The sequence below is a fragment of the Macrobrachium nipponense genome, chromosome 34, assembly GCF_015104395.2.
Source record: "Macrobrachium nipponense isolate FS-2020 chromosome 34, ASM1510439v2, whole genome shotgun sequence".
In the NCBI taxonomy this organism is placed as follows: Eukaryota; Metazoa; Arthropoda; class Malacostraca; order Decapoda; family Palaemonidae; genus Macrobrachium; species Macrobrachium nipponense.
In genome coordinates, this window is record NC_061095.1 from 6,453,773 (window position 1) to 6,477,261 (window position 23,489).

At 40.7% G+C, this 23,489-nt stretch overlaps 1 protein-coding gene across 2 annotated transcripts in view; it reads right to left on the reverse strand.

Moving 5' to 3' along the window:
• Window positions 1–274: 274 nt before the first annotated feature.
• Window positions 275–23,489, reverse strand: part of LOC135207872 (RNA-binding protein lark-like) — a 53,654-nt gene continuing 30,439 nt past the window's right edge. Inside the window, exons 6-8 of one of the 2 annotated variants that reach the window (XM_064239763.1) lie at window positions 23,369–23,430; window positions 863–889; window positions 275–638 (exon numbers count right to left, since the gene is read on the reverse strand). In XM_064239763.1, the coding sequence (XP_064095833.1) occupies window positions 23,370–23,430 (61 nt within the window). In that variant the 3' untranslated portion in view covers window positions 275–638; window positions 863–889; window position 23,369. The remainder of the gene's footprint in view (window positions 639–862; window positions 890–23,368; window positions 23,431–23,489) is intronic. The other variant, XM_064239764.1, reaches the window with a different exon arrangement.

Genomic DNA, 23,489 nt, shown 5'->3' on the forward strand with positions numbered 1-23,489 from the left:
TATTTTTTCAACAAAAAATCTGTAACATTACACACACGATTACCACAAAATTCATATACTTCTACTTACAATGATACACTCAAGGATATTCATCTGTCCAAGTGCAATAAAAACCCAAAGTCCTTCCACACCAAAAAATAATTATGAACTGTCATTTGGAAAGAGGATTACTAATTCAGTAAAACTATTCTTGACATTCATGATTTATGCCTTTATTTTCTAATTAATAAAACACTATCAACTACAATGATTTTGAGTAATAATCATGTTACAAACCAAAAATGACAAAATAAGGCAATGTAAACAGTACTCCCTACACAAATATTTTCTGGTTGTCAGATCGATTCTACAACAGCTACAATATTACAGTAAATACTCAATATTCGAAATGACATTGATAATAAAGTAATGCCCACAGATATTGCATGAGTGAGCCTCGTTTGCCCATTTCAGGTCTCTAGAGCAGCGCGGCACGGCGTGGACACGGCGGCACTACGGATCCGGTACGAACAATACCGTGACAATACAAATACATTGATGCCACTCTACCGCGCCAACACCAACAATCGATGTTATGGTGGCGGTGCTCCCGACGTACTTCGCGCGCTTAGTACGGCCGGCGGTCAGATGGGCCGTAACTGCGGCAACAAGGAAGGGGAGGACGTTAGTTCTCACTAGCACCCACGTTGTTTAGCAGCAAAATTACATTTCATATTATCATAACTCTCTTTTTTGTCATAACTTTGCATACATTTACCTAGCATTTTTATATTTGAACTTCAAGTGTTAAGAAAATAGTGTAAAACTATATGTTCTAGCATACAAAATAACATACTATACTGTAGTACTCTAACCCACTTACCTTCTCAAAGGTGGTGGAGGGGGGAACCTGTAAAAGAGAGAACAAATTCATTCAAATAACACAAAACAATATGGTTGACCAGTAACAACATGGCTATTTGGGTCAAAAGACAATATAATAGATGTGCTTCTATTACTATCACCATTTTGGTTATGTATTTTGTTTACATATAGTATACCATTCTGCAGCATAATGTGCAAATATTTTCTGCAATTTTTTCCTTGACAGATGGCTATGACACAAATTTTCTCCACTGTTTTCAGAACTTTGTCTGAATTCTTATAAGGTTCCAGTCTTCAAATTGTCATTTCTACTAGATTTACAGGGCGTTCCTACCAGTCTTCATCCTACTGTGTACGTTAATACCTACTATCTGTAGAACTAAATAAGTACAGTAATTCATATACAAGCCACACCAAACGTAAAATACTAAAATCATCCTTGAAATACTTAAAATTTCTTACAATAAACTAAGTAGAATTACTGCAAAGTTTCAGTGTTCTGTAATATGATTCTTGTTTGCATACAGACTTACACTGCTGTAGAGGTGAAGGTCTGTGCAATAATGTACTGCATTAAACAAATGTATAAAACCTAACACAATGCTCATGCACGTGTATATGTACATACAAAATTACAGAATTGTACATGTATGATTGCATATCATGCAACTCTTTGAAGACCTCATTTTGAAGCTAATTTTAAAGGGGTCGCATCTTACATGGTACATAAAATAAGCGTATACTATAATATTCACATATTAGTATCCTATTTCAAAATACAAACAAAAGGATACAGTATGCATCTTTTCCATAGATCATTTTTAAAGTTATACTTTACTTCACTGTATCCAATAATAGTGTATACAGCATTCTCAAATTACAGTCAACCCCCCCATTAGCAGTTCAGGATTCACGGCTTTACCTATCTGCAAATTTATTTTTCTAGACCTTATCCCCGAATTATTTGTGAAAAATTCAGTAATTTAGTGATTTTTTCGTAGAGAAATATTCACTAATTACTGTATTTTCACAAATAAACACCTTTTTTGATAACGATACAGTACTACTTTTCAAATATTGTAAACACAGCAAAATATCAATTAAATGTACTTTTTCAATGCATTTTAAATATCTAGGTACTGTATACTGTACATACTTAACTTCCCAAATCATCAATGAAAAGAGGGAGATATGCATATGATCAGGGTATAAGAAAAAAAATTCTAAAAAAATTCCTGTACCTTCCAATGTTAGTTGTAAGCGAATATTTTCCAACCAGTGCGTGCATCTTTTTCCCTAAAACAGTCATAGACGTATGCTAATTTTAGCAAGTTATAATTGTTCTTACTATTACTTTTTTAATTTTATTTTGTCAAATTATAATTACAGCTCAGACAATATCATAACAGATAAGAACTGGGTAGTTTACATATCCGCAGACAGATCCTACACCTCCAAAACCATTACCCCAAATAACAAAATGCATAGAATAAAAGTTGTCCAGAATTCCAAAATATACCCAAAAAGTCACTTATCCGACCAATTTACTCCACTTTGCCATCACCCGATATTTCCCATGAAACGTAACTTTTTCTAAGTACCCAGCTGATGTGAACGGTGAACGGAGGTCAGAGCTCCCATAGTTCTTGAGATGGCCGCAGTCAGGCGCTGTACGTCGGACCGCCCCCATCACGAGAATTTTAAATCAATCCTGTATCAGGTTGACCCAGGTCATTCCCAAGGGACATGGATTAATTTACTGCCAACCAATAAAAATGCATCCCATGAATATGATTCATACACCCATACCTTCTCTCACAGAATTAGTTCTTTCCGTTGTTCACCGCCATCATGGATAGAACACACGAAGTATTGTTCCCTAAAAGTGTAACAGCAGATAAGTTCAATAACTATACTCATTTGTATATTAATATTGTGATAGTTTCTATGCAACACTGACAAATTTATGAAGTGGTTGTATAAAGAAGGTTTACTTGGGGACTATTCGGGGTTATGTACAACATGCAACATAGGAAACCGATGGTTCGTGAAAGATGGGACCAGCAAGACCACAGGCCAGCCCATATACATGTGGCAGTGTACAAACAGCAAGTGCGGGAAGAAGGTATCAGTTCGGCACGGGTCATTCTTTGAAAAGTCGCGTTTGTCCCTAGAAACAATTATATTAATATTTTGTTTCACTAAGAAAACCCCACAGTGTGTTGTAAGGGATTTTGTTATGCCTCTAGCACCTAACACCATGGTGGATCGGTATAATTTTTGTAGGGATATATGTTGCCAAATCCTGTTCTGAAAATCAGAAAATCGGTGGTCCTGGTCATATTGTTGAGCTCGTTGAATCTAAATTTGGGAAACGGAAGTACAACCGTGGCTGTAAGGTGGAAGGATCTTGGGTGTTTGGTGGCACTGACCGACAGACACGCGAGACCTTTTTCAAGGTGGTTCCTGACCATTCTGCCGAAACTCTGCTCCCGGTGTTGCTTGATAACGTAATTCCAGAAACCACAATCGTATCTGACTGCTGGAAGGCATACAGCAAAGTCTGGGATCATTATTTTGCGCATAATGTCGTGAACCACAGCGTTAACTTGGTTAGCCCGGACACACGAACACTGTAGAATCACAGTGGCGTGTTCTTAAACAGAGCGCGCTACCGAGACACAGTACGCAGAAAGAACTTTACGAAAGCTATTTTTCTACATACTGTATCCAGAAGCGGTATCTACAAGATGTTCCGCGTCCATTTTGGGTGTTTCTGAATTTGATCAAGTGTGTCTATCCGCTCAAAAGCTGCCCGACATCCCCCATCTCAGATTTGATTTCCCGGTCCAAAACAACAAGGGCAGGACTTCTACCAGCGAGGCATGTGATCCACCACGAATACTATAGAATCAGTGGCGTGTTCTTAAACGGAGCGCGCTACCGAGACACGGTACGCAGAAAGAAAGAACTAATAACGAAAGCTATTTTTCCACAATACTGTATCCAGAAGAAGGTATCCTACAAAGGATGTTCCGTGGGTCCCCATTTTGGGCTTTTCTGAATTTTGATCAAGTGTGTGGGGTATCCGCTCAAAAGCTGCCCGACATCCCCCATCCCCTCAGATTTTGAGTTTCCCAGTCCCCAAAAACAATAAGACCATGGACCTTATACCACCAGCGAGGCATGGTGACCCACCAACCATTTCAAAGAGACCGAGACTGATGCCTTCATGGTCGTCGGACAGCAGCGACTTTGAAATTTGAATAAGGTAAGTTGTATATTAATTTTTGTTATCCCAAACTAGTGTTTCGGTTAGTTTGAAGCCAGTACCGAAGCACGTGTTCGAACAGATCTAGGAACATGCATGATGCCACCATTTGTATGTAAAGTGGTAGGTCAGTCTGTGGTAACGAGTAAGGTATTTAATGTTACAGTTATGAGGGGATTTATAGCCTAGGCTAGTTGTGTCCTTTTGTATGTACTGTGGCTAGCGCGCGCAGCGCAACATTACCTCTTGCCAGATCATATGAGCTTGCCAAGAATATTTAAACATGCAGATAAGGCACGAAGCGCCGTTCCGCCATGGCCTTACTGACAACTAATTTATCAGTCATGCCAGTTAGTGGTAGCCTAGGCTAGTCTGTCATTTAAATGTAAAGTAGTGGTTCAAAGTTCTGTATGCAAAGTAAGGGGTCCTAGCATCTAATTTATCTGTAATGACGGTTAGTGGTAGCCTAGGCTAGTCTGTCATTTTACATGTAGAGTAGTGGTTCAAAGTTCTGCAAAGTAAGGGGTCCTAGACTAGCCTAGGTCAAACTTGTATGCAAAGTAAGGGGTCAAACTTTTGTATGCAGAGTAAAGGGTCAACCGTAAAAAAACCGTAAATATGTACATTTATGTGCCTCGACATCGGGAATTGAGAATTTCGGACGCCGTACAAGTCCCAGGCCGTTTCCCCCACCCAAAACCCCGGTTTCCCACTGGGTTCCCCTTTACCGTTTGATACTTTCCTTTGGTTTATTTTCACTGGGTCAACTACAAAATCATTGTTATTAGCAATTATAATGTTCCCCTTATTTCCAAATATGCATTATACATGTAGTTACTTAATTTAAGATTTTTTTCCACGAAAATCAATCATCCGCAGATATGTAGTCGCTCCTAAGAACTAAACCCAGGTACACATTCTGAGTATATTTATTGTAAGATATTTACAACGCATCCTTGGATAGGCGCAGTTATGACACATTCCTCTTTACCACCTCAAGCATGACAATCTCTCAGCTCACTCCAACTCTTGTACAGCAATCTGAAGAGTTGCCAATAGAGATAAATGGAACTAGGACATTTTTCCCGTAATATTTATTCAAACTGTATGGTGCCAAATCTTGAACATATATGTATGCTACCCTCACTTTACCACAAAGCTATATGTAATCATGGTGTATGCTGTGTACAATGATAGTTTAAGTTAGTATAATTTGTTCTTTGAACTACAGAAGCTCACTGATAGAACGGACTCTGGTACTGTACATATTGTACTTCTGGTTATGTTGGTGCGAAATGGAAATATCATTTTGAGGGTTTTTGGCTCCAGATCAAGCAACGAACTGTTTCTTCATTAATTTACATTGCTTTCAACTTTAAAAATTATGCTAAAGCTTCTAATGTCCTGCAGTTTACATTGATTAGGCAATTATCTTACGGGTACAGGCAGTACCCGGTTAACGGTTGGGGTTTAGTTCCAACAGCTTGATGATAAGTGAAAATTGCTGATAACTGGTTAACGACGCCTCTGTTAGGTATATATATATATTAATGCCAATGCTCTATTGTCGGCGCCAATAACCTGAATTCAGCAAATTTTGGTGGAGAAAATCACCAACTTTTGGTGATTTTCAGCCCTAGAAAGGCACCATCAAGCATCATAGAACTGGATCGCAAATAACCGGGGACTGCCTTTTTTTACACAGATTTTTTCAACAGTTTTAAATTTCCCGCCTTCAAGTATGTTTTTGAGCCACATGTTCCACGTTTCTGCTGATCTGCGGGGACAACAACAAAGATCTTCAGTCCGTGTGTGTCCAGCAGTATTTCTAGGGGTTTCAGTGAAAACAAGCCAGCAAAGAAAATAAGAAAAGTTCTGTCCAGAAGAAAAGAATTAAATTCTTATGCAAATAAGTGGTGGAATGAGTTATGTGGCAATAGCTTGTCAGCATGGCATGAATGAATTGAGCATTCGCACTATAAGACCCTAAGAAAAGAACAAAGGATGCTCTATGTGCAACCAGAATCAGCAAAAGTGACGATGCATGAGCGAGATGACATCATGAGTTACATAATAGTGATGACGATGATAACGATGACAGTGATATTCATAGGCCTAACAGTTGCAGCGTATGTAACAAAGAACAAAATTTGGAGCCAGCAAGACCTGGTTCAAAAAATTCAAGAAAAGTTACAGCCTACATAACATAAAAATGACTGGAGAATCAGCCTCAGCAGACTATGGCAGCAGACACGTTCCCAAATGAGTTTACCGATATAAAAGAGAAAACTACAGGCCAGAGCAAGTTTTCCATGTAGATGAGACTGGTGTATGGTGGAAAACAATGCCCAAGAAAACATTCACGTCAAAGGAAGAAAAACGTGCTCCAGGTTTCAGAGCATCTAAAGATCGAGTGTCTGTGTTACTGTTCCACACGCCCATGTGCTTTGAAAAATAGACACGAACACACTGCCAATGTTTTGCAGACCTAATAAAAAAACATGATGATGGACATACTGTTTCTTGACATGACACACAGGTTAAAAAAATTGACAGCAGATGGGTTTTACCATTCAACATTCAGAAAAGTACTGGTGTGGTGTATGGTCAGATATGACAATAGAACAAACATTGATGGTAAATATAAGTACAGTAGTACCTCGTACTTCGAACTTAATCCGTTCCAGAAGGCTGTTCGAAGCACGATTTGTTCGAAATATGAAACAAATATCCCCATAAGAAATAAAGGGAATCAGGGTAATTTGTTCCAGCCAACCCAAAAAGTCCTTTTCACATTTTTTCTAATATTAATGTGTTCAAAAGTTAAATTAAGATGGTAAAGTAATGAAACAGTACGTTATATGAAGTAAAATGTTCTAAATTTTATTTTTTCTGTGTACAATTTATGAACTGTTTGGTAAAAATATCACCGGCAGGCCGGGAGGATGGAGGGAGGAGAGAGAGGAACCCTTTGAGCAAACTGAATTAGTTGCAGTATGCAAAAGTTGATAACAAAATCAATTTTATTCACATATTAGGTACAAAGATAATCAAAGGAATCAATAGTGAGAGAGAGAGAGAGAGAGATCAGCGTGTTTACATTTGGATCTCAAGTGCACTTAAGATTAATTATGCCACAATACATAAACTTACTGTTGGTAAACGGCAGACTTTTAAAACAAACGTGAGGATTTTGCAAACAAGTAATAAGTCAAGATTGCAAGAAAAGGAAAGAGATATAATAACTTTTCACAAGGAAGCCATTTAAACAAACAATCAAAGGCATGGAGAAGCTGAAAGCAGAGCCAGTTTGTTTATTACAGAGCCGAGTTACTTTTACAGTAGTAAAAAATCGTAAAAAGCAGTTGGTCACTAGATTAGTATTTTACCATAAAAATAAGTGTGATTTGGGGCAAATCGAGTGTAGTGTAAGTGAAAGAAATGGACGAATAATCATCCCAGATCAGCTGATAAGTTAGTGGGAAGCAGAGCTGTTCTTCCCTCTCCTCTCCTCTCTCTTCATTGTCTCACTCAGCGCACCGAACACTGACTCGGGCAAGTTTTTTTTTTTTTTTTTTTTTTTTTTTTTTTTTTTTTTTTTTTTTACTGTATTGCATTTTTTTGTTTTCATGTTTATCATTATGTTAAATTTATTGTGAAATAACACTTTATTTTCTAATGTGAATTGGTACTGCTTTTACGTAAATATTATAGTAAAGATTTTACTGTCTCTTCTCTCCTCAACAATACCACGACGCATGACAACTTAAAATCATTCATTCATTAATCCTAAAAAATATAAACACTCCCTCCCTCTACCTCAAGTTAGCTGTGTATCACCGCAATGACGAATGATTTTGTTAATCATTTATGGTAAATTTTATTGTTAAAAGCTTTGTTCTTTCATTCACTATTTTGTTAATATTGTTCAACTAGATATTCTCTTTTATGCTAAATGTTAAACTGAAAGCTAAAATTTATATTAACCCTCTTACGCTGAAGCCCTAAAAATCAAAACCTCTCCCGTATGCCGGGGCCGGTTTGGAGTGAGCGCGGAAGCGGAAAAAATAATTTTTTCAAAAAATCACAGCGTGCTTAGTTTTGAAGATTAGAGTTCATTTTTGGCTCATTTTTTTGTCATTGCCTTAAGTTTTAGTATGCAACCATCAGAAATGAAAAATAATATTATTATCATATGTAAATAATGCGATATATGGTAGCGGAAAAAAAAAATTCATACATAATTGTATTCAAATCACGCTGTGCAAAAAAACAGTCAAAGCTAACGAGTTACTTTTTTTCGCTGTATTGTACACTAAATTGCAATCATTTTGATATATAATGCATTGTAAAACAATAAAAGCAACACCGGAAAAATATTATCACAAAATTATGTACGAATTCGTAACGTGCGATTGTAAAAAAATGTTATTTTCAAAAATTCACCGTAAATCTAAATATTGTTCTAGAGACTTCCAATTTGTTTCTAAATGAAGACAAATGATTGAATATTACGATAATGTAAGAGTTTTAGATTAGAATTGCAGATTTTGACCATTTCGGACGAGTTAAAGTTGACCGAATGTCGAAATTTTTATATATATATTTTATTATATGCACATATTTCGGAGATGGGAAAAGCTACAACCTTCAATTATTTTTTATTGTATTCTTCATGAATTTGCGCACATTTTGATATATGAAACTCTATAAAACGGCTAATATGAAAAGGAGCAAATATTAGGATAATGCGATGTACGCATTTCGGAGACTTGCGGCCGCGAATCGGCGCGCGGAGGGAAGTTAAATATATTTTTCAAAAATTCACCATAAATCACAATATTGTTCTAGAGACTTTAAATTTGTTTCAAAATGAAGATAAATGACTGAATATTACAAGGCCGTAAGAGTTTTAGCTTACAATTGCGTTTTTCAACTATTTCGGTAGAGTCAAATTTGACTGAATGTGGTTTTTTTTCTATTTATCGTGATTTATATGCAAATATTTTGAAAAGAGAGAAAAGCTACAACCTTCAATCATTTTTAGTTGTATTCTACATGAAATTGCGCACATTTTCATATATAAAACTTTATGTAACAGCTAATTTTAAATGGTGCAAACATTTCGACAATCGCAAAAAAAAAAAATTCAGATTTTTTTCGGAAGAGTTACTGAATGCGGACATACGGAAAAGGTTTTTTTTTTTTTTTGTCATAAATTCACCATAAATCAAAATATTGTGCTAGAGACTTCCAAGTTGTTGCAAAATGAAGTTAAATGATTGAATATTACTAGAATATAAGAGTTTTAGCTTACAATTGCGTTTTTCGACCATTTCGGTAGAGTCAAAGTTGACCGAAAGTTGAAATTTTTGCACTTAACGTTATTTATATGAAAATATTTCAAAAGTGATAAAAGCTAAAACCATGGGTTGTTTTTAATTGTATTGTGCATGAAATTGCGCACATTTCCATATATAAAACTTTCTGTAACGGCAAATTTAAAATGGTGCAAACATTAGGACAATCGCACGAAAAAATTTATTTTGGAGAGTTACCGCGCGAACGTAAGGAAAAAGTTTTTTTCATAAATTCACCATAAATCGAAATATTGTGCTAGAGATGACCAATTTGTTGCAAAATGAAGGCAAATTATTGAATATTACTATAATATAAGAGTCTTAGCTTGCAATTGCGTTTCTCGACCATTTCGGTAGAGTCAAAGTTGACCGAAGGTTGAAATTTTTGCACTTATCGTTATTTATATGAAAATATTTCAAAACTGATAAAAGCTACAATCATGAGTATTTTTTTGTTGTATTTTACAAGAAATTGTGCACATTTTCATATATAATACTTCATGTAAAGGATAATTTAAAATGGTGCAAAAATTATGTCAAGTGACGAAATAATTTTTGAGATGTGTCTCTGATACTTTTTAGTGCGATAAGAAAGAAATTCGCGCTTGCGCACCTGCGTAGCGATTGTAAACAAAACAACGCCTTGATCCGCGAACTCCCAGCATCCCCCAAGGGACGCTGTGATTCAAAAGTTTTCGGCTGGTAGGCCTATAAGTATTTTTCCGCAAATTTTTAAAACAACTTTTTTGAGTCGACGTATGATACGTCCATTCGACATACGGGAGACATTTTGACTCGACGTTTAATACGTCCATTCGGCGTAAGAGGGTTAAATGCTTTATACTTTTATTTATTTTGTTGAATATTTTTATCATTAAACTATATATTGTAAATAAAAAAATTAATACAGTTTAACTTGCAAGACCCAGTAGACTGCCGAATACAAGTATAAACTAGATAATCAATCAGTTTGATGTACAAGCACTTGTTCGACAAATGATGTTAGAAACACGGAAAGTTCGACATAAGAAATATTTGACAAATGAGGTTCCACTGTAAAGCCATTACTCATGGACAAGGCTTCTCTGAAAGTTCTTTAAATAAAAGGCTCTTCGGTTTACCTGTAGCTCACCATCTAGCACCTGAGACCCACCTCATGCGTGGTGTGGAAATGAGTCTACAAAAATGATATTGTTAGTATACAATAAAGTTTTGTACATACTTACCTGGCAGATATATACTTAGCTTAGGTCACGACAGAAAATTCAAAACTCGCGGCACACGCTATAGGTAGGTCAGGTGATCTACCTTACCCGCCGCTGGGAGGCGGATGTAAGAACCAGTCCCCCTTTCTTGTCAGGTTATTTTCTTCCACCTGTCTCCTGAGGGGAGGCTGGGCGGGCCATCAATCGTATATATCTGCCAGGTAAGTATGTACAAAACTTTATTGTATACTAACAATATCATTTTTGTACATGAACTTCCCTGCCAGATATATACTTAGCTGATTGACACCCTTGGTGGAGGGAAAGAGACACATACTCACCCTAGAAAGTGGGGACAACACATGTTAAAGGAATAAAAATATAAACCTCTGGTTCGTTACCTGATTAGGCAGAAGACTTGATAGGTTACTGTCTATTAGTCTGCGTTGCCTAAAGAGTCTCAGCGAGGGCGTGACCTATGGCTGAAGAACTCTTTGGGTCTACCAATGGGAACTGAGTCCACTTACTTGGCAGAATCCAAGAAGGGTCTCGTCAATGGGGATCAACCCGCTTACATGCCAGAGCCTATCACTACCAATTGCAAGGAGCCTCAAGCACAACCGATCACCTAACAAATCCTAACATTAGTATACGAAAGAAGGAGCTGCCTCCTGCAACCTCCTTCGTACAACCAAAAACTCAAAATTAAAACTAACATGGAAAAAAAGATTAAAAAGGATGTGTTTCAGCTCCCTGCCCCAGCACTGAATCCGCCGATACGTAAGGGCCTAGCCCAAAACACTTTTCATACGTAAATCGATACGCCCTTTTAGGTAGTGATTGGAGAAGACTGATTCACACCTCCAAAAGTGGCCTTCATGAGGTTTTTGCAATGACAAATTCTTCTGAAAGCCAAAGACGTCGCGATGCCCGTACTACGTGCGCCTTGACTTTCAGAAGACTAAAACTGTTGCTGATTGCAAAAAGAAGTGTGGGCTTCTCTAATAACATTCCTGATAAAGAATGAGAGGGCATTTTAGATAAGGGCCTACTGGGGCTCCCTTACTGAGCACCAGAGATTGCTCTCATTAGCAGCAAGTCTTCTCTTCCTCTGAAGATGAATATTTCAGGCTTCTCACTGGGCAAAGAGATCTCTCCTCTTCTGTCCCCAACTAAGGAGGATAGGCTTTTTAATTTCGAAGCTCCTGGGCCACGGTGAAGAAGGGTTTTCATTTTTGGCTAGGAAAGCCGGCCAGAAAAGAGCAAACCGCGGAGCCCTCCTTGGAAACCTACCTCACTTCTAGAGCTTGCAGCTCGCTGACCCTTTTCGCTGACGCTAACGCACAGAGAAAAAGAGTCTTCATCGAAAGGTCTCTGAACGAAGCTGTATGGGGAGGTTCGAACCTTGAGGACCTCGGAAGAGCAGCACGACATCTAGATTCCAGCTAGGAACTAATGAGGAGGTCCTTTTAACCGTTTCAAAAGATCTGATTAAATCATGGAGGTCCTTGTCTTCGGATATGTTTAATCCCCTATGACGAAAAACTGAGGAAAGCATGCTCCTGTATCCCTTGATGGTGGAGACAACTAAGCCGCATTTTTCCCTCAGGAAGATAAGGAAATCCGCTATCTGAGTCACAGAGGTACTGGAGGAGGAAACTTTATGAGCCCTGCACCAACGTCGAAAAACATCCCACTTCGACTGGTAGACTCTAGATGTGGAAGGTCTACGTGCATTGGCAATAGCCCTTGCAGACTTTGCCACGAAAAAAAGCCCTTTAGCTCTGACGAGAACTTGAATAGTGCCTGAATCCAGTCAGACTGAGAGCGGGAGGTTTTTGTGAAACCTGTCGAAGTGGGGCTGTTTGAGCAGATCGACTCTTAGTGGTAGGGATCTTGGAACATCCACCAGCCATTCCAGTACCTCTGTGAACCAGTCGTGGGCGGGCCAGAACGGAGCTATCAAGTCATCCTTGCGCCCTCTGAAGCTGCGAACTTCCTTAACGTTTCCCCTAGAATCTTGAAAGGCGGGAACGCGTTAAGATCCAGATTCTTCCAATCCATCAGGAATGCATCTATTGCCACTGCTCTTGGGTCTGCAATAGGGGAGCAGTATAGATCTATCCTCGCATTCCTGGAGGTCGCAAATAGATCGAGATGGGGCCTGCCCCACGTCCTCCACAGCTCCTGGCATACGTCCGCGTGCAGAGTCCACTCTGAGGGAAGGACTTGATTCCTTCTGCTTAGCAGATCCGCTCTGACATTCCTTTCTCCCTGTACGAACCTGGTGAGAAGACTTATCTTCCTTTCCTCTGACCACAGGAGGAGCGATCTCGCTGTCTCGTACAGGGAGAAAGAGTGAGTCCCCCCCTGTTTCCGAATGTAAGCCAGGGCTGTGGTGTTGTCCGAGTTGATCTGAACTGATTTTCCCTTTACGAGGGGTTCGAAGGTCTTGAGAGCTAACCAAATCGCTGTTAGCTCTTCTTGTTGATGTGCCAGGACACCTGATCCCCCATCCAGGTGCCTGACACTTCTCTCAACCCGAGAGTAGCTCCCCAACCTATGTCCGAAGCGTCTGCATATAACACTAGGTTGGGGTTCCGAACCTGCAAGGAAAGGCCTTCCTTGAACAGTAGGGGTCTAACCAGCCACCAACGTAGATCCTCCTTTATCTCTTGCGAAATCTTGAACGCAAAGTCCAGACCTTGAGATCTTCGATCACAGTTCCTCGTCAGGAAGAACTGTAGGGGTCTGAGGTGCAACCTTCCTAGAGAAACGAATTGCTCCAGCGAGGAGAGTGTCCCCAACAGACTCAGCCACTTCCCTCGCTGTGCATACATCTTTCTCTAGAAAGATTGCTACCTTCTCCGAACCTCGGGTTATCCTCTCTGGGGATGGATACGCCCGAAAAACCTGAGAAGCCATCAGAATCCCCAGATAGATACGCTCTTGACTGGGGATTAGCTGTGACTTCTCGAAATTCACTAGCAAACCCAGAGAAGCTGCTAGATTCAGCGTCAATCGTAAGTCCTCCAGACATTTCTCCTTGGATTTGGCCCTGATAAGCCAATCGTCCAAGTAGAGGGAAAAATCCTCACTCCCTCGAGATGAAGCCACTGGGCAAACGTTCTTCATCAGTCCTGTGAATACTTTGGGGGGGGGGGGGGGGGGGCCGTGGAAAGGCCGAAGCATAGGGCCCTGAACTGAAAAAAACGTTCCCTCCCCACATGAATCTGAGAATTTGCGAGAAGAAGGATGGATCGGCACATGGAAGTAAGCGTCCTGAAGGTCCAGTGACACCATCCAGTCCCCGGGACGAAGAGCTGCTAAGACTGATGAAGTCCGTCTCCATAGCGAACTTCCTCTTCTTCACAAAGACATTCAGGGCGCTCACGTCCAGAACCGGCCTCCATCCTCCTGAGTTCTTGGGAACTAGGAACAGACGGTTGTAGAACCCCGCGGAAAGAGGGTCCTGAACCATCTCTATTGCCTCTTTCTCTAACATCAGCTCTACTGCTAGAGCGAGGGCTTGATTCATTAGTGGGTCTTTGTATTTGGCCACCAGTGCCCTTGGAGTGGTGGTCAAAGGTGGTCTCGAGATAAAGGGAATGAGGTATCCCCTCTTGATGATAGCGAGGGACCAGTTGTCCGCCCCCTTTCGTGCCCAGACATCTGCAAAGTTCAGAAGTCTGGCACCCACAGTTGTCTGGAGGACACACGAACTACTTCTTGGCCCTAATTGACCGAGAGAAGGTCCTTCCTCTTCTAGGTGGTCTCGAACCTCTGGAGGAAGAAGAGCGAGACGAAGGGCCTCCTCGAAAGGGTTCTTGTCTACTCTGAGTCTCCTTCTTTGTCTTCTGTTGGAACGAAGGTTTCGGGATTCTAGCAGAGCGAGCCAGCTTATCCTGCGTCGCCTTTGCTGACAACGAGCTGGAGATATCATTAATAATCTTCTTCGGGAAGAGTTGCGGAGAAAGTTGTGAATACAGCAAGGAAGCTCTCTGAGCGTGAGAAACCGCCTTGGTAAGAAAAGAGCAGAAAACGGCCCTCTTCTTTACTACTCCTGCACCAAAAAGTGAAGCAATTTCCCCGGAACCGCCTCTCACTGCCTTGTCCATACAAGACAGAACTGCGTGAAGGTCTTCAGGTGAAAGAGTGTCTTGAGCTCTTGAGTCCTCTTAGCAAGACTCCAAGGGTCCAGTCAAGAAAGTTAAAAACTTCTAAGACTCGGAACATTCCTTCAGAAGGTGATCCAACTCGCTCATACCCCACGTCGTCTTCGCAGAATTCAGCGACGTGCGGAACAACCAACAAAGAGAAGTCCGAGTCTGCTGAAGAGGGAAGAGTCAGACCCAAGGGCTCTCCTGACTCGTACAGAACCCCATCTTACCCGTCAGTTTGGACGGGGGAAAAGAAAAACACTGTCTTGCCTTTCTCTTCTTTTGATACCAACCAGTCGTCAAAGTTCTTAAGAGCCTTCTTCATAGACACTGTCGGCTTCATCTTAACGACTGAAGACTTCTTAGCCGTATTGGTCGTTGAAAATAAGGACGGAGGAGACGGAGGAGCAACGGCCGAAAGAGACTCCCCAAAATCTTGCAAGAGGAGGTCTGTCAGTCTCTTATATGAAGAAACCGAAGCATCCTTGGGCAAAACTTCCTCAGAATCCCCAAAACTTCTTCCGAAGAATGACATTTAGAAGCTCTACTGCCCTGGAGGAGAGCTAATCCTTGTAGGAGAGCGCCATACCTAGGCGAGCCGCCTACTGGGAGAAAATCCTTGGGATTGGGAGAGCGCTTACATGGGGAGCGCCTACCAGGAGAGCGCCTACCAGAGAGCGCCTCCTAGGAGAACTCCTACTAGGAGAGCGCCTACTTGGAGAGCGCCTACCAGGAGAGCGCCTACTTGGGGAGCGCCTGCTAGGAGAGCGGCTACTTGGGGAGCGCCTGCTAGGAGAGCGCCTACTTGGGGAGCGCCTACTAGGAGAGCGCCTACAAGTGGAAGCTCGCCTGTCGGAAAACGAAATTTCTAAAATCCACAGAAAAAAAGCGGTCCTGGATAAGGGAGAGCGCCTATCAGGCTCTCTGCGCCTGCTAGGCTCTTGGCGCCTGCCATCCTCAATACGCCTGCCAGGCTCTTGGTGCCTATCAGCTCAAAACCCCTACCAGGCTCTTGAAGCCTGCCACGGGGAGAGAAAACATCCACAGAGGATTCCCTGTCAGAAGCGCGGCGCTTACAAGGCTCTGAGCGCCTATCCAATCGGGAGTGATCCAACGGAGAAGAAAGCTTCCATTGCCGCCTACAAGGCTCTTGGCACCTACCAGGCTCTTGGCGCCTACTAGGCTCTTGGCACCTACTAGGCTCCGAGCGTCCGTCAAAAGGAGAGTGGCCACCAGGCGAAGAACTCTTCCTTCGCTCCTGACGAAAACGAGGGCTCTTGACGTCTGTCAAGCTCTTCACGCCTAACTGAAGAGGAGCGGAAATCCTGAGGAGAGAGCCTGTCCGGCTCCTTACGCCTGACACGCTCACAACTCTTGCTGGGGAGAGAGGAGGGCCTACTCGGAGAAGGATCCCGAACTTCAGCCTGCACTTCTGACTTCCTGCTACAAGGCTCAAAAACTTCTCTAGCCAGAGGAGATCTAGCAGAAGGAACGTTCTTAGACTTCTTCACCGGAAGTGAGGCGTCCTTCCGACGATGAGAAGTCCCGGCAATAGACTCCGCTAAAAGCCGCAATCTGCGCCTGCAGACCCACCAGGATACGCGCAGGAGACCTCTTAAACTCCTCTACAGGGGACGAAGCCCGAGAAGGAACAGGAGAAGCGTAAAAAGACGAAATCTTGGTTCTCTTGCGTTCCACTTCTGGTTCTTCCGCGAAGGATTCGGGGCTGGAAGGAAGGGCGCAAGGAGCCTTCCAGGGTCTCTTGAGAGGGCGAGACGACTCCGAGGCGCTCCATCTACGCTTAGGAGAAGGCGACGAAGATGAAGAGAAGCACTGGCGCAATAAATCCTTCTTGGTTCGATCCAAGGCAGCCTGGGAACGAGCAACAGGATCTGCCGAGGGGACGCGCCTGACCGTGGGGGTTCTCCCTAACCTTCCTGCGGCTTTCGACTTTCCTCCTCCACTGGGTCGGGGTCTGGGAGTCTGGAAGAGGTCTAGGCCTGGAAGCGTTAGTGAGCCGGTCAGACGCACCCTCCACTGCACAAGGGGCACTGCACTGATCACTTGCACTATCATCACTCTTACCTTGTCGAGAGCGAGCGAGGCTCTCCTTACTCCTGATCGAGGCTCTCCCAGAAGCAACTTCCGAAAACGAATCTTCGGGTTCAAAGCTGGGCGCAGGGGCTGAAACCGGAGAAGGAACTACTTCTACTACAGGATTCTCAGCGTCAACTTCACTCACCCTCGATCTACTAGAGCTCCTTGAAGAAGCCTTGCGCACCCTATCCTTCTCTAACTTTCTCACATAAGAAGAAAGAGCCTTCCACCATCCTCATCCAAATTTCCAAATCACACTCTTTGCAAGGGTTAATAAAAGAGCATTCATTCCTCTACAAGACGTACATACAGAGTGAGGATCTAATGCAGCTTTAGGAAGCCTAACTTTACATTCCTTCACTGAACAAACCCTAAATAAACTAGGTTTCTTAACTTCAGAATCATCCATGATTATATATTGTAAGAGAAATCCAAAAGAAAAATCCAAAAAACAATCCAAAAAGCGTATGCCAAGCCAACAAACAAAGGGTACTTCACCAAAATCCAAATCGTCGGCAACGAGAACGAATTTAACTATCGTAAGGACTGAACAACAGGTGTTGTCCAGCCGGCGACAGAAAATAATCTGACAAGAAAGGGGGACTGGTTCTTACATCCGCCTCCCAGCGGCGGGTAAGGTAGATCACCTGACCTACCTGTAGCGTGTGCCGCGAGTTTTGAATTTTCTGTCGTGACGTCAGAGACCTAAGCTAAGTATATATCTGGCAGGGAAGTTCATGTACAAAAATTATGCTATTATATAAATTTACATTATTACTAACATTTACATATCTTCTTTTCAAACATTACTCCTACATTAAGGGGTCAGTTGTTGATACACGTTTTCCACTGCCTTCTATCAAAAGCATCATTCTCCATCAAACCTCTTCTCTTCATATCTTCCTTCACTTTATCTCACTATCTAATTCCATCTCCCTCTCGATCTTCTTTTACCAGGTTCTTCCCCAGCCACCTTCACTCCCTTCCTGTCATCCATCCTTAACGCATGCCCATACCATCTCAATCATGACACTCCTATCATCTCTGAAATCTTTGCTAAGCCTGCTATTCTTCTTATTTCATCACTTTCCACTCTCTCAAGCAGCAATACATATTCCCATAATCCACCTCTGAATTCTCATCTCTATTCTCTCAAGCTTTTCTTCTTAGAGCCCATGTTTCCAATCCATACATTAACATTGGTCTTATCACTGTACTATACATCTTGACTTTTAGCTTGATTGGCATTTTCTTATCACATACTACTCCAGCTACATCTCTCCACTTCCCCAACACTGCTTTTATTCTACTGTCAACTTCAGCCTCACATCATCCCTCTTGGCTTAAAGTAGATCTGAAGTATTCAAACTTTTCCTCCTGTTTTATAATTGAGCCTCTTCTTTCTTGTATTACTATTCTGTCTCTATCTTCACTACTGCTCACCAAAACCTGTTTTTATTCACATTCACCTTTAAACTACTCCTCTAAAATATTTGAGACACATCCTGGGATGTGGAGCTACAATACATTCCCCCATAAAATCTTAAGGCAAGCCGAGCTTACTCTCCTGTACCGACTCGCTATTAGAGTTGCTGTAAGAGTTGCCATGAGTCATTTATGGCCCATGAAAGTGAACTGAACACTTTTCCTGCAAGATTCATTCAAACTACATGGCGTGAAATGTTGATGGTCAGAATTTACCCTTAAGCTATAAATAATTGTCAAATGACAATACCCATTCCAAAGGGTTAAAAACCAAAGGAGAATCATCTGAATGAGGGTTAAAATTCATCAAATTTAAAGGAACAAATGAAATGGCAGAAAATGTTTAACCAGCAGATGAGATGGTAGGGCAATACATGCCTGACAATGTGCCTGGGATAGCCAGAAATGACATCAAAAGGGATGCTGGTGGCAAGCACCAGATGGCTGGATGGAAGTAGGTAAAGGGTTCTCGCATGATACCACCACATTAGGTAAATCCCATGCCTCGTGTTTCACAACAAATCGCCAAGGGAGAAGACCCAGCTGAGAGGACTGCAGGAGCCATCTGCGTAACACTTGAAGCGACAGAAGAGGAGGAGTTTCTAATACAAATGAGTACTATTCTCAAATGGTGAAGAATAAAAGGAGACTGAGGGGGACAGTTAACAAAAGAAACAGCATGCATAAATGATGATATAGGGCAAGTAAATGACAACAACTGAAGCGGACATTTGTTTCAGAAACTACTAATTAACTGGAATACTATGTCTTTAATCCTTTGATAAACAGGTCACATACAACACAGTCTCACTTGCTTGATGAAGATGACACAACCTGGTGACGCAAGCATTCAACTCTACCAAATAAATCCTTTGGAGAACCAAGTCGAATAATTTGATGATAGACAGCAGAGAGAGAGATGATGAAGGGCACAGACCTCCACCCTGAGACATGCTTTGGTTCCATGAGAGGAGAAGACCTACTGACACAGGGCAGTCCAAAGAGTGGGTTACAGACAGACAAGGCTCCGACACCTCGTACACAGGGAAAACTAAGAAAGGTCAGTGGGGAACTGCAATTTACCCATAATGTACAAGGTCAATGCCTAACTGATGACTTAAGTAAACTAATATTAATCCTCCTCAATTTTGCCTATCCTTTTCTCCTGAACCACATAGGGAGCATAAGAAGATAGAGCACAGGGAGTGAGAGAGAAGCAACACCATTGGAAGAGGGGAAAAATAGAGTAGGCTTATGGGCAGAACTAATAAATTATCCATTCCCACCAGACCAGTCCTTATTCTCATACCGAGAAATATGACTAAAATTACTCATTACCTCTACAGGTAATATCCGCATGACCACCAAGCCCAATTAAATACATTTTCAGTTAGCACAAAAATGACAAATTTTTCTAAATTTGTATTTTTCATAACTAACAAACCTTAGGTCTTGACATTAGGATAAAATTTCTAGTGCCAGCTGGAAAACTGGTAAAATTAACAGAAAAATTGTGTATGCAAGAAACTATTGGCATATGTGCTTGATCATGGTCTAGGGGATCTCCCACAATTCCTTCAAAATCTTGTGATCGCATCAGTTACTTTCTTACCGCCTTCAAGAGAGGACGCATTTTCCTCTCTGCTCTTTCAAAGCCAGTTTACTTTGCCCGGTTTTTCTTTTCTTTCTGTGTTTTAATATGTGAGATTCCCGTTGGTTTGTACTGGTACCCGGATATCATGGATCATTGTACCTCCCTGACCAAGTTTTCTTCAGGATCTCGCAGGAAACAAGAGGATATCCCTGGGTATTAGTGGGTGTCCTTCTTCAAGATTTACAACATTGGTGTCCACGGATCCACAACCAAAGTGTAGTAGGAGCAGAAAAATGTATGTACAATTATTAATCCTTGTTCTGCATGTCATCTTTGGTCAGTGGAACAATGGAAAATGTTTTATGAGAAAGGTCAGTACAGGATAAAAAAAAAAAAAACCACCACCATTTTTGGATGACAACGCACCTTCATCTTCTTTCTTCTGCCTAATCATGATGCTGATCCATGTGTTTTTTCATATATGCTAAAATACTCCCCCATACCCTGTCGGGTTCATCCAATGATTCGTTCTTGGATGCATCAGGAGGGGTTTTGGGAGGCATTAGGCAAATCAGGGGTACCAACCTCAGATGGCTTGTTGACTCACTACATGGCATTGCGCTTCCCTCAAAGCCCTCCCTCGATGGGTGTCCCTTCTCCCCCTGGTCTCAGATTTGTGGGGGCAAACACCACTACATCTGTAACAACACATATGATACCAACACCACAGCATTTTGGATCTCAATTTGCAGTTCCTGCAGAGTTAACAGTATCAACCTCGCATTTACCCAAAAACTAATGTTTCTATCGTTGCTTGCTGTAGATGGCAATGCAAAACAGAAAATAAGCACAATACATACTATACAGAAGCACAGCTAGAAATAGTCAAAATTATCTGAACCAATATGGGCATGGCATAAAGAATTCTGACGAGAACATTCCAACGCCATTTGGAGGGAAACAAGTGATTGCAAGCAGTCCATTCAGGTCAGCCTAGTATTATTTTGTTTCTTTTTGAATGGTAAATGCGCACAAGAGCATGAAGATGTAAGCTAACTTCAACAATAGGTACAATTCATCCCAAGTAATTATATTTGTTAAAGAATCCAGCTCCTTATATAGCTGAAGTTTACTTTCTCTCAGGGCTTCCTGGAGAGGAGGTCACTTCTGTCACCATCACAACATTCAAAATGAAAATAATATCTTTTTGTGTTGGCTAGACTGGGACATTTTTCCATAGTCATACAGTCAATGGGACGAAATGGTAATCACAGGATGGTTGCATTCGCATGTCCATCAGAAATCCATGGGTCAAACTTGTGTCCAACCCTCATACAACACAGGGTAGTTTCCAATCTCCATGAATATTATTGTAGACCAATGACAGAGCTAACTTAGTCATTTTCAGTATTTCATGTAATACTCTTTGCCAAACTGACTGCCCTTTCACTGCCTTTTATCCTGCATAGGCTGGTTATCCAGACAGCTAATTTCTAAACCACGATGATTAATGAAAAATATCCACTCTAAAACTTCCAAGACAACTGGGTAATTGGTATTACCTTTCAAGAGATTGCAGTACACACAAGGTGTCGGTTAAAATAACATAAGATTTTCCTGCCATGAATTACAATTTATTTTAAACTATTAAAATCACATAAAGTTCAAGAAAAATGTATAATAAACTGCACAAGCCAACATCAGATTTAAAGCCATCAGTGTATATGCACTGGGGAAGCATAAAAAAATTGTTCTAAAAAAGGAAACTTTTATTACTTCATCTCATATCACCTCCTATCCTTTATCTGAAATTTGAAGCATCTAATTTTTGTTACTTGCCAAAGAGGGATTACCTGAACAGTAACATAATAATGTTAGTTAGGTTTAATAAGTTCAATGACTTAGAATGTGCAGATGACACAGTTTTAATCAGCCAAACACCCAAAAATTTACAACAGCCATGACAAAAACTAAATATGAAAAACAACAGAAATGGGGGCAGAATATGCACCAGCAGGATGAAATAAAATAAGATAGAACAAGGATTAATAAGGTTGAATCTTTCAAATACTTAGACAGGCAAATATGAATTAGAAATCAAATAGAAGAAACTGTAAACAAAAAGATTAGTCTATGTGTCTTGTGTGATTTTCATTGCTATACAAATATTAATCATGCTATACAGATATCTGATGGATTTTGTTGACTTCAAAATAAAGCTTCAAGCAGAATATTAGAGGTCAGTTTGCAAGACAGTGAAAAATGATACTTTAAGGAGAATCATTAAGTCCCACTTGTTGATGGCATAATGATAAAAAGGAAAATGGATATGGCTTGCTGTGTCTTTCACACAATTCCTGGGAGAATAGTACATAATAAGTGTCAGTTGGGTTCGTGCAGGCACCTAAACAAGCTGAAAGACACAGACCTACTTGGATGAGATATATGAGATTGGAGGATGGAGATGAGTGGAGATTTGTGGAGAGAAAGCACAGGAAAGATATGAGTGGCAGAATTCACAGTGGCCCTTTTCATCATGTGGCATTAGAGATGATGATATATCTAAGGGTTGATCATTATTATTATTATTATTATTATTACTATTATTATTATATTACATTATAGTATACATAAACCATAAAATATATAAATTTCAACTATTTTGATAATTATTAATTTAAAACTGAGAAATAAGATACTATGATAGCTAGGCCTACATAATATCAATCATACGTGATTTTGTGAACTTCGGTCATGTACCTGGATACTCAGTATCATAGACAAAATTGTCTAAACGGTAATTACCCGAACTTACGCGAGGTTAGGTTCCAGGCCCCCTCATGCAAGGGGAAGTTTCACGTAAATTTGGCATTATCTCTAAAAATGCTAATAAATCCTTACTTCTAGAGTTTGAACACAAAATATCACCCTAATCATGCTCCCTAAGTATTAAGCTAACTTTTAAATGAAATTAAAGTTACTGTAATTTGACTTAAAAGTTAAATACATTACCCTTAAAAAAGAAATAACTGGTTGGTGTAAAAATAGTTACAGGAACTACTACGTACATACGTATCCATTTTTGTACGCATAATAGTTACCCCTAATTCATGGGATGCCATTTTCTTGTTCCCCCAGAGTAAAAGAAGTTTTCTTTGCGTCACTAGGTAAACTTCATGTTTGTTATAACTAAGGTAGGTACACAATTCAATGAAATAAAGAAAACGTGTGTACATACGTAATCTTTGCAAAGGGTGAAGGTAAAATTCAATCAATTTAAAATCATGTACTAGTGTGAGGGCTAACTATGAGAAAGAGAGAGAAATACGTACCTCATGTGAGGTAAATTTCTGGAGGGGTATCATCTTTAAAAGTGAGAATGGGATCACATCTTCTGAAAGGACATTAACCCTATGTGGTGTAATTACATAACATAATACATACAGATTGTAC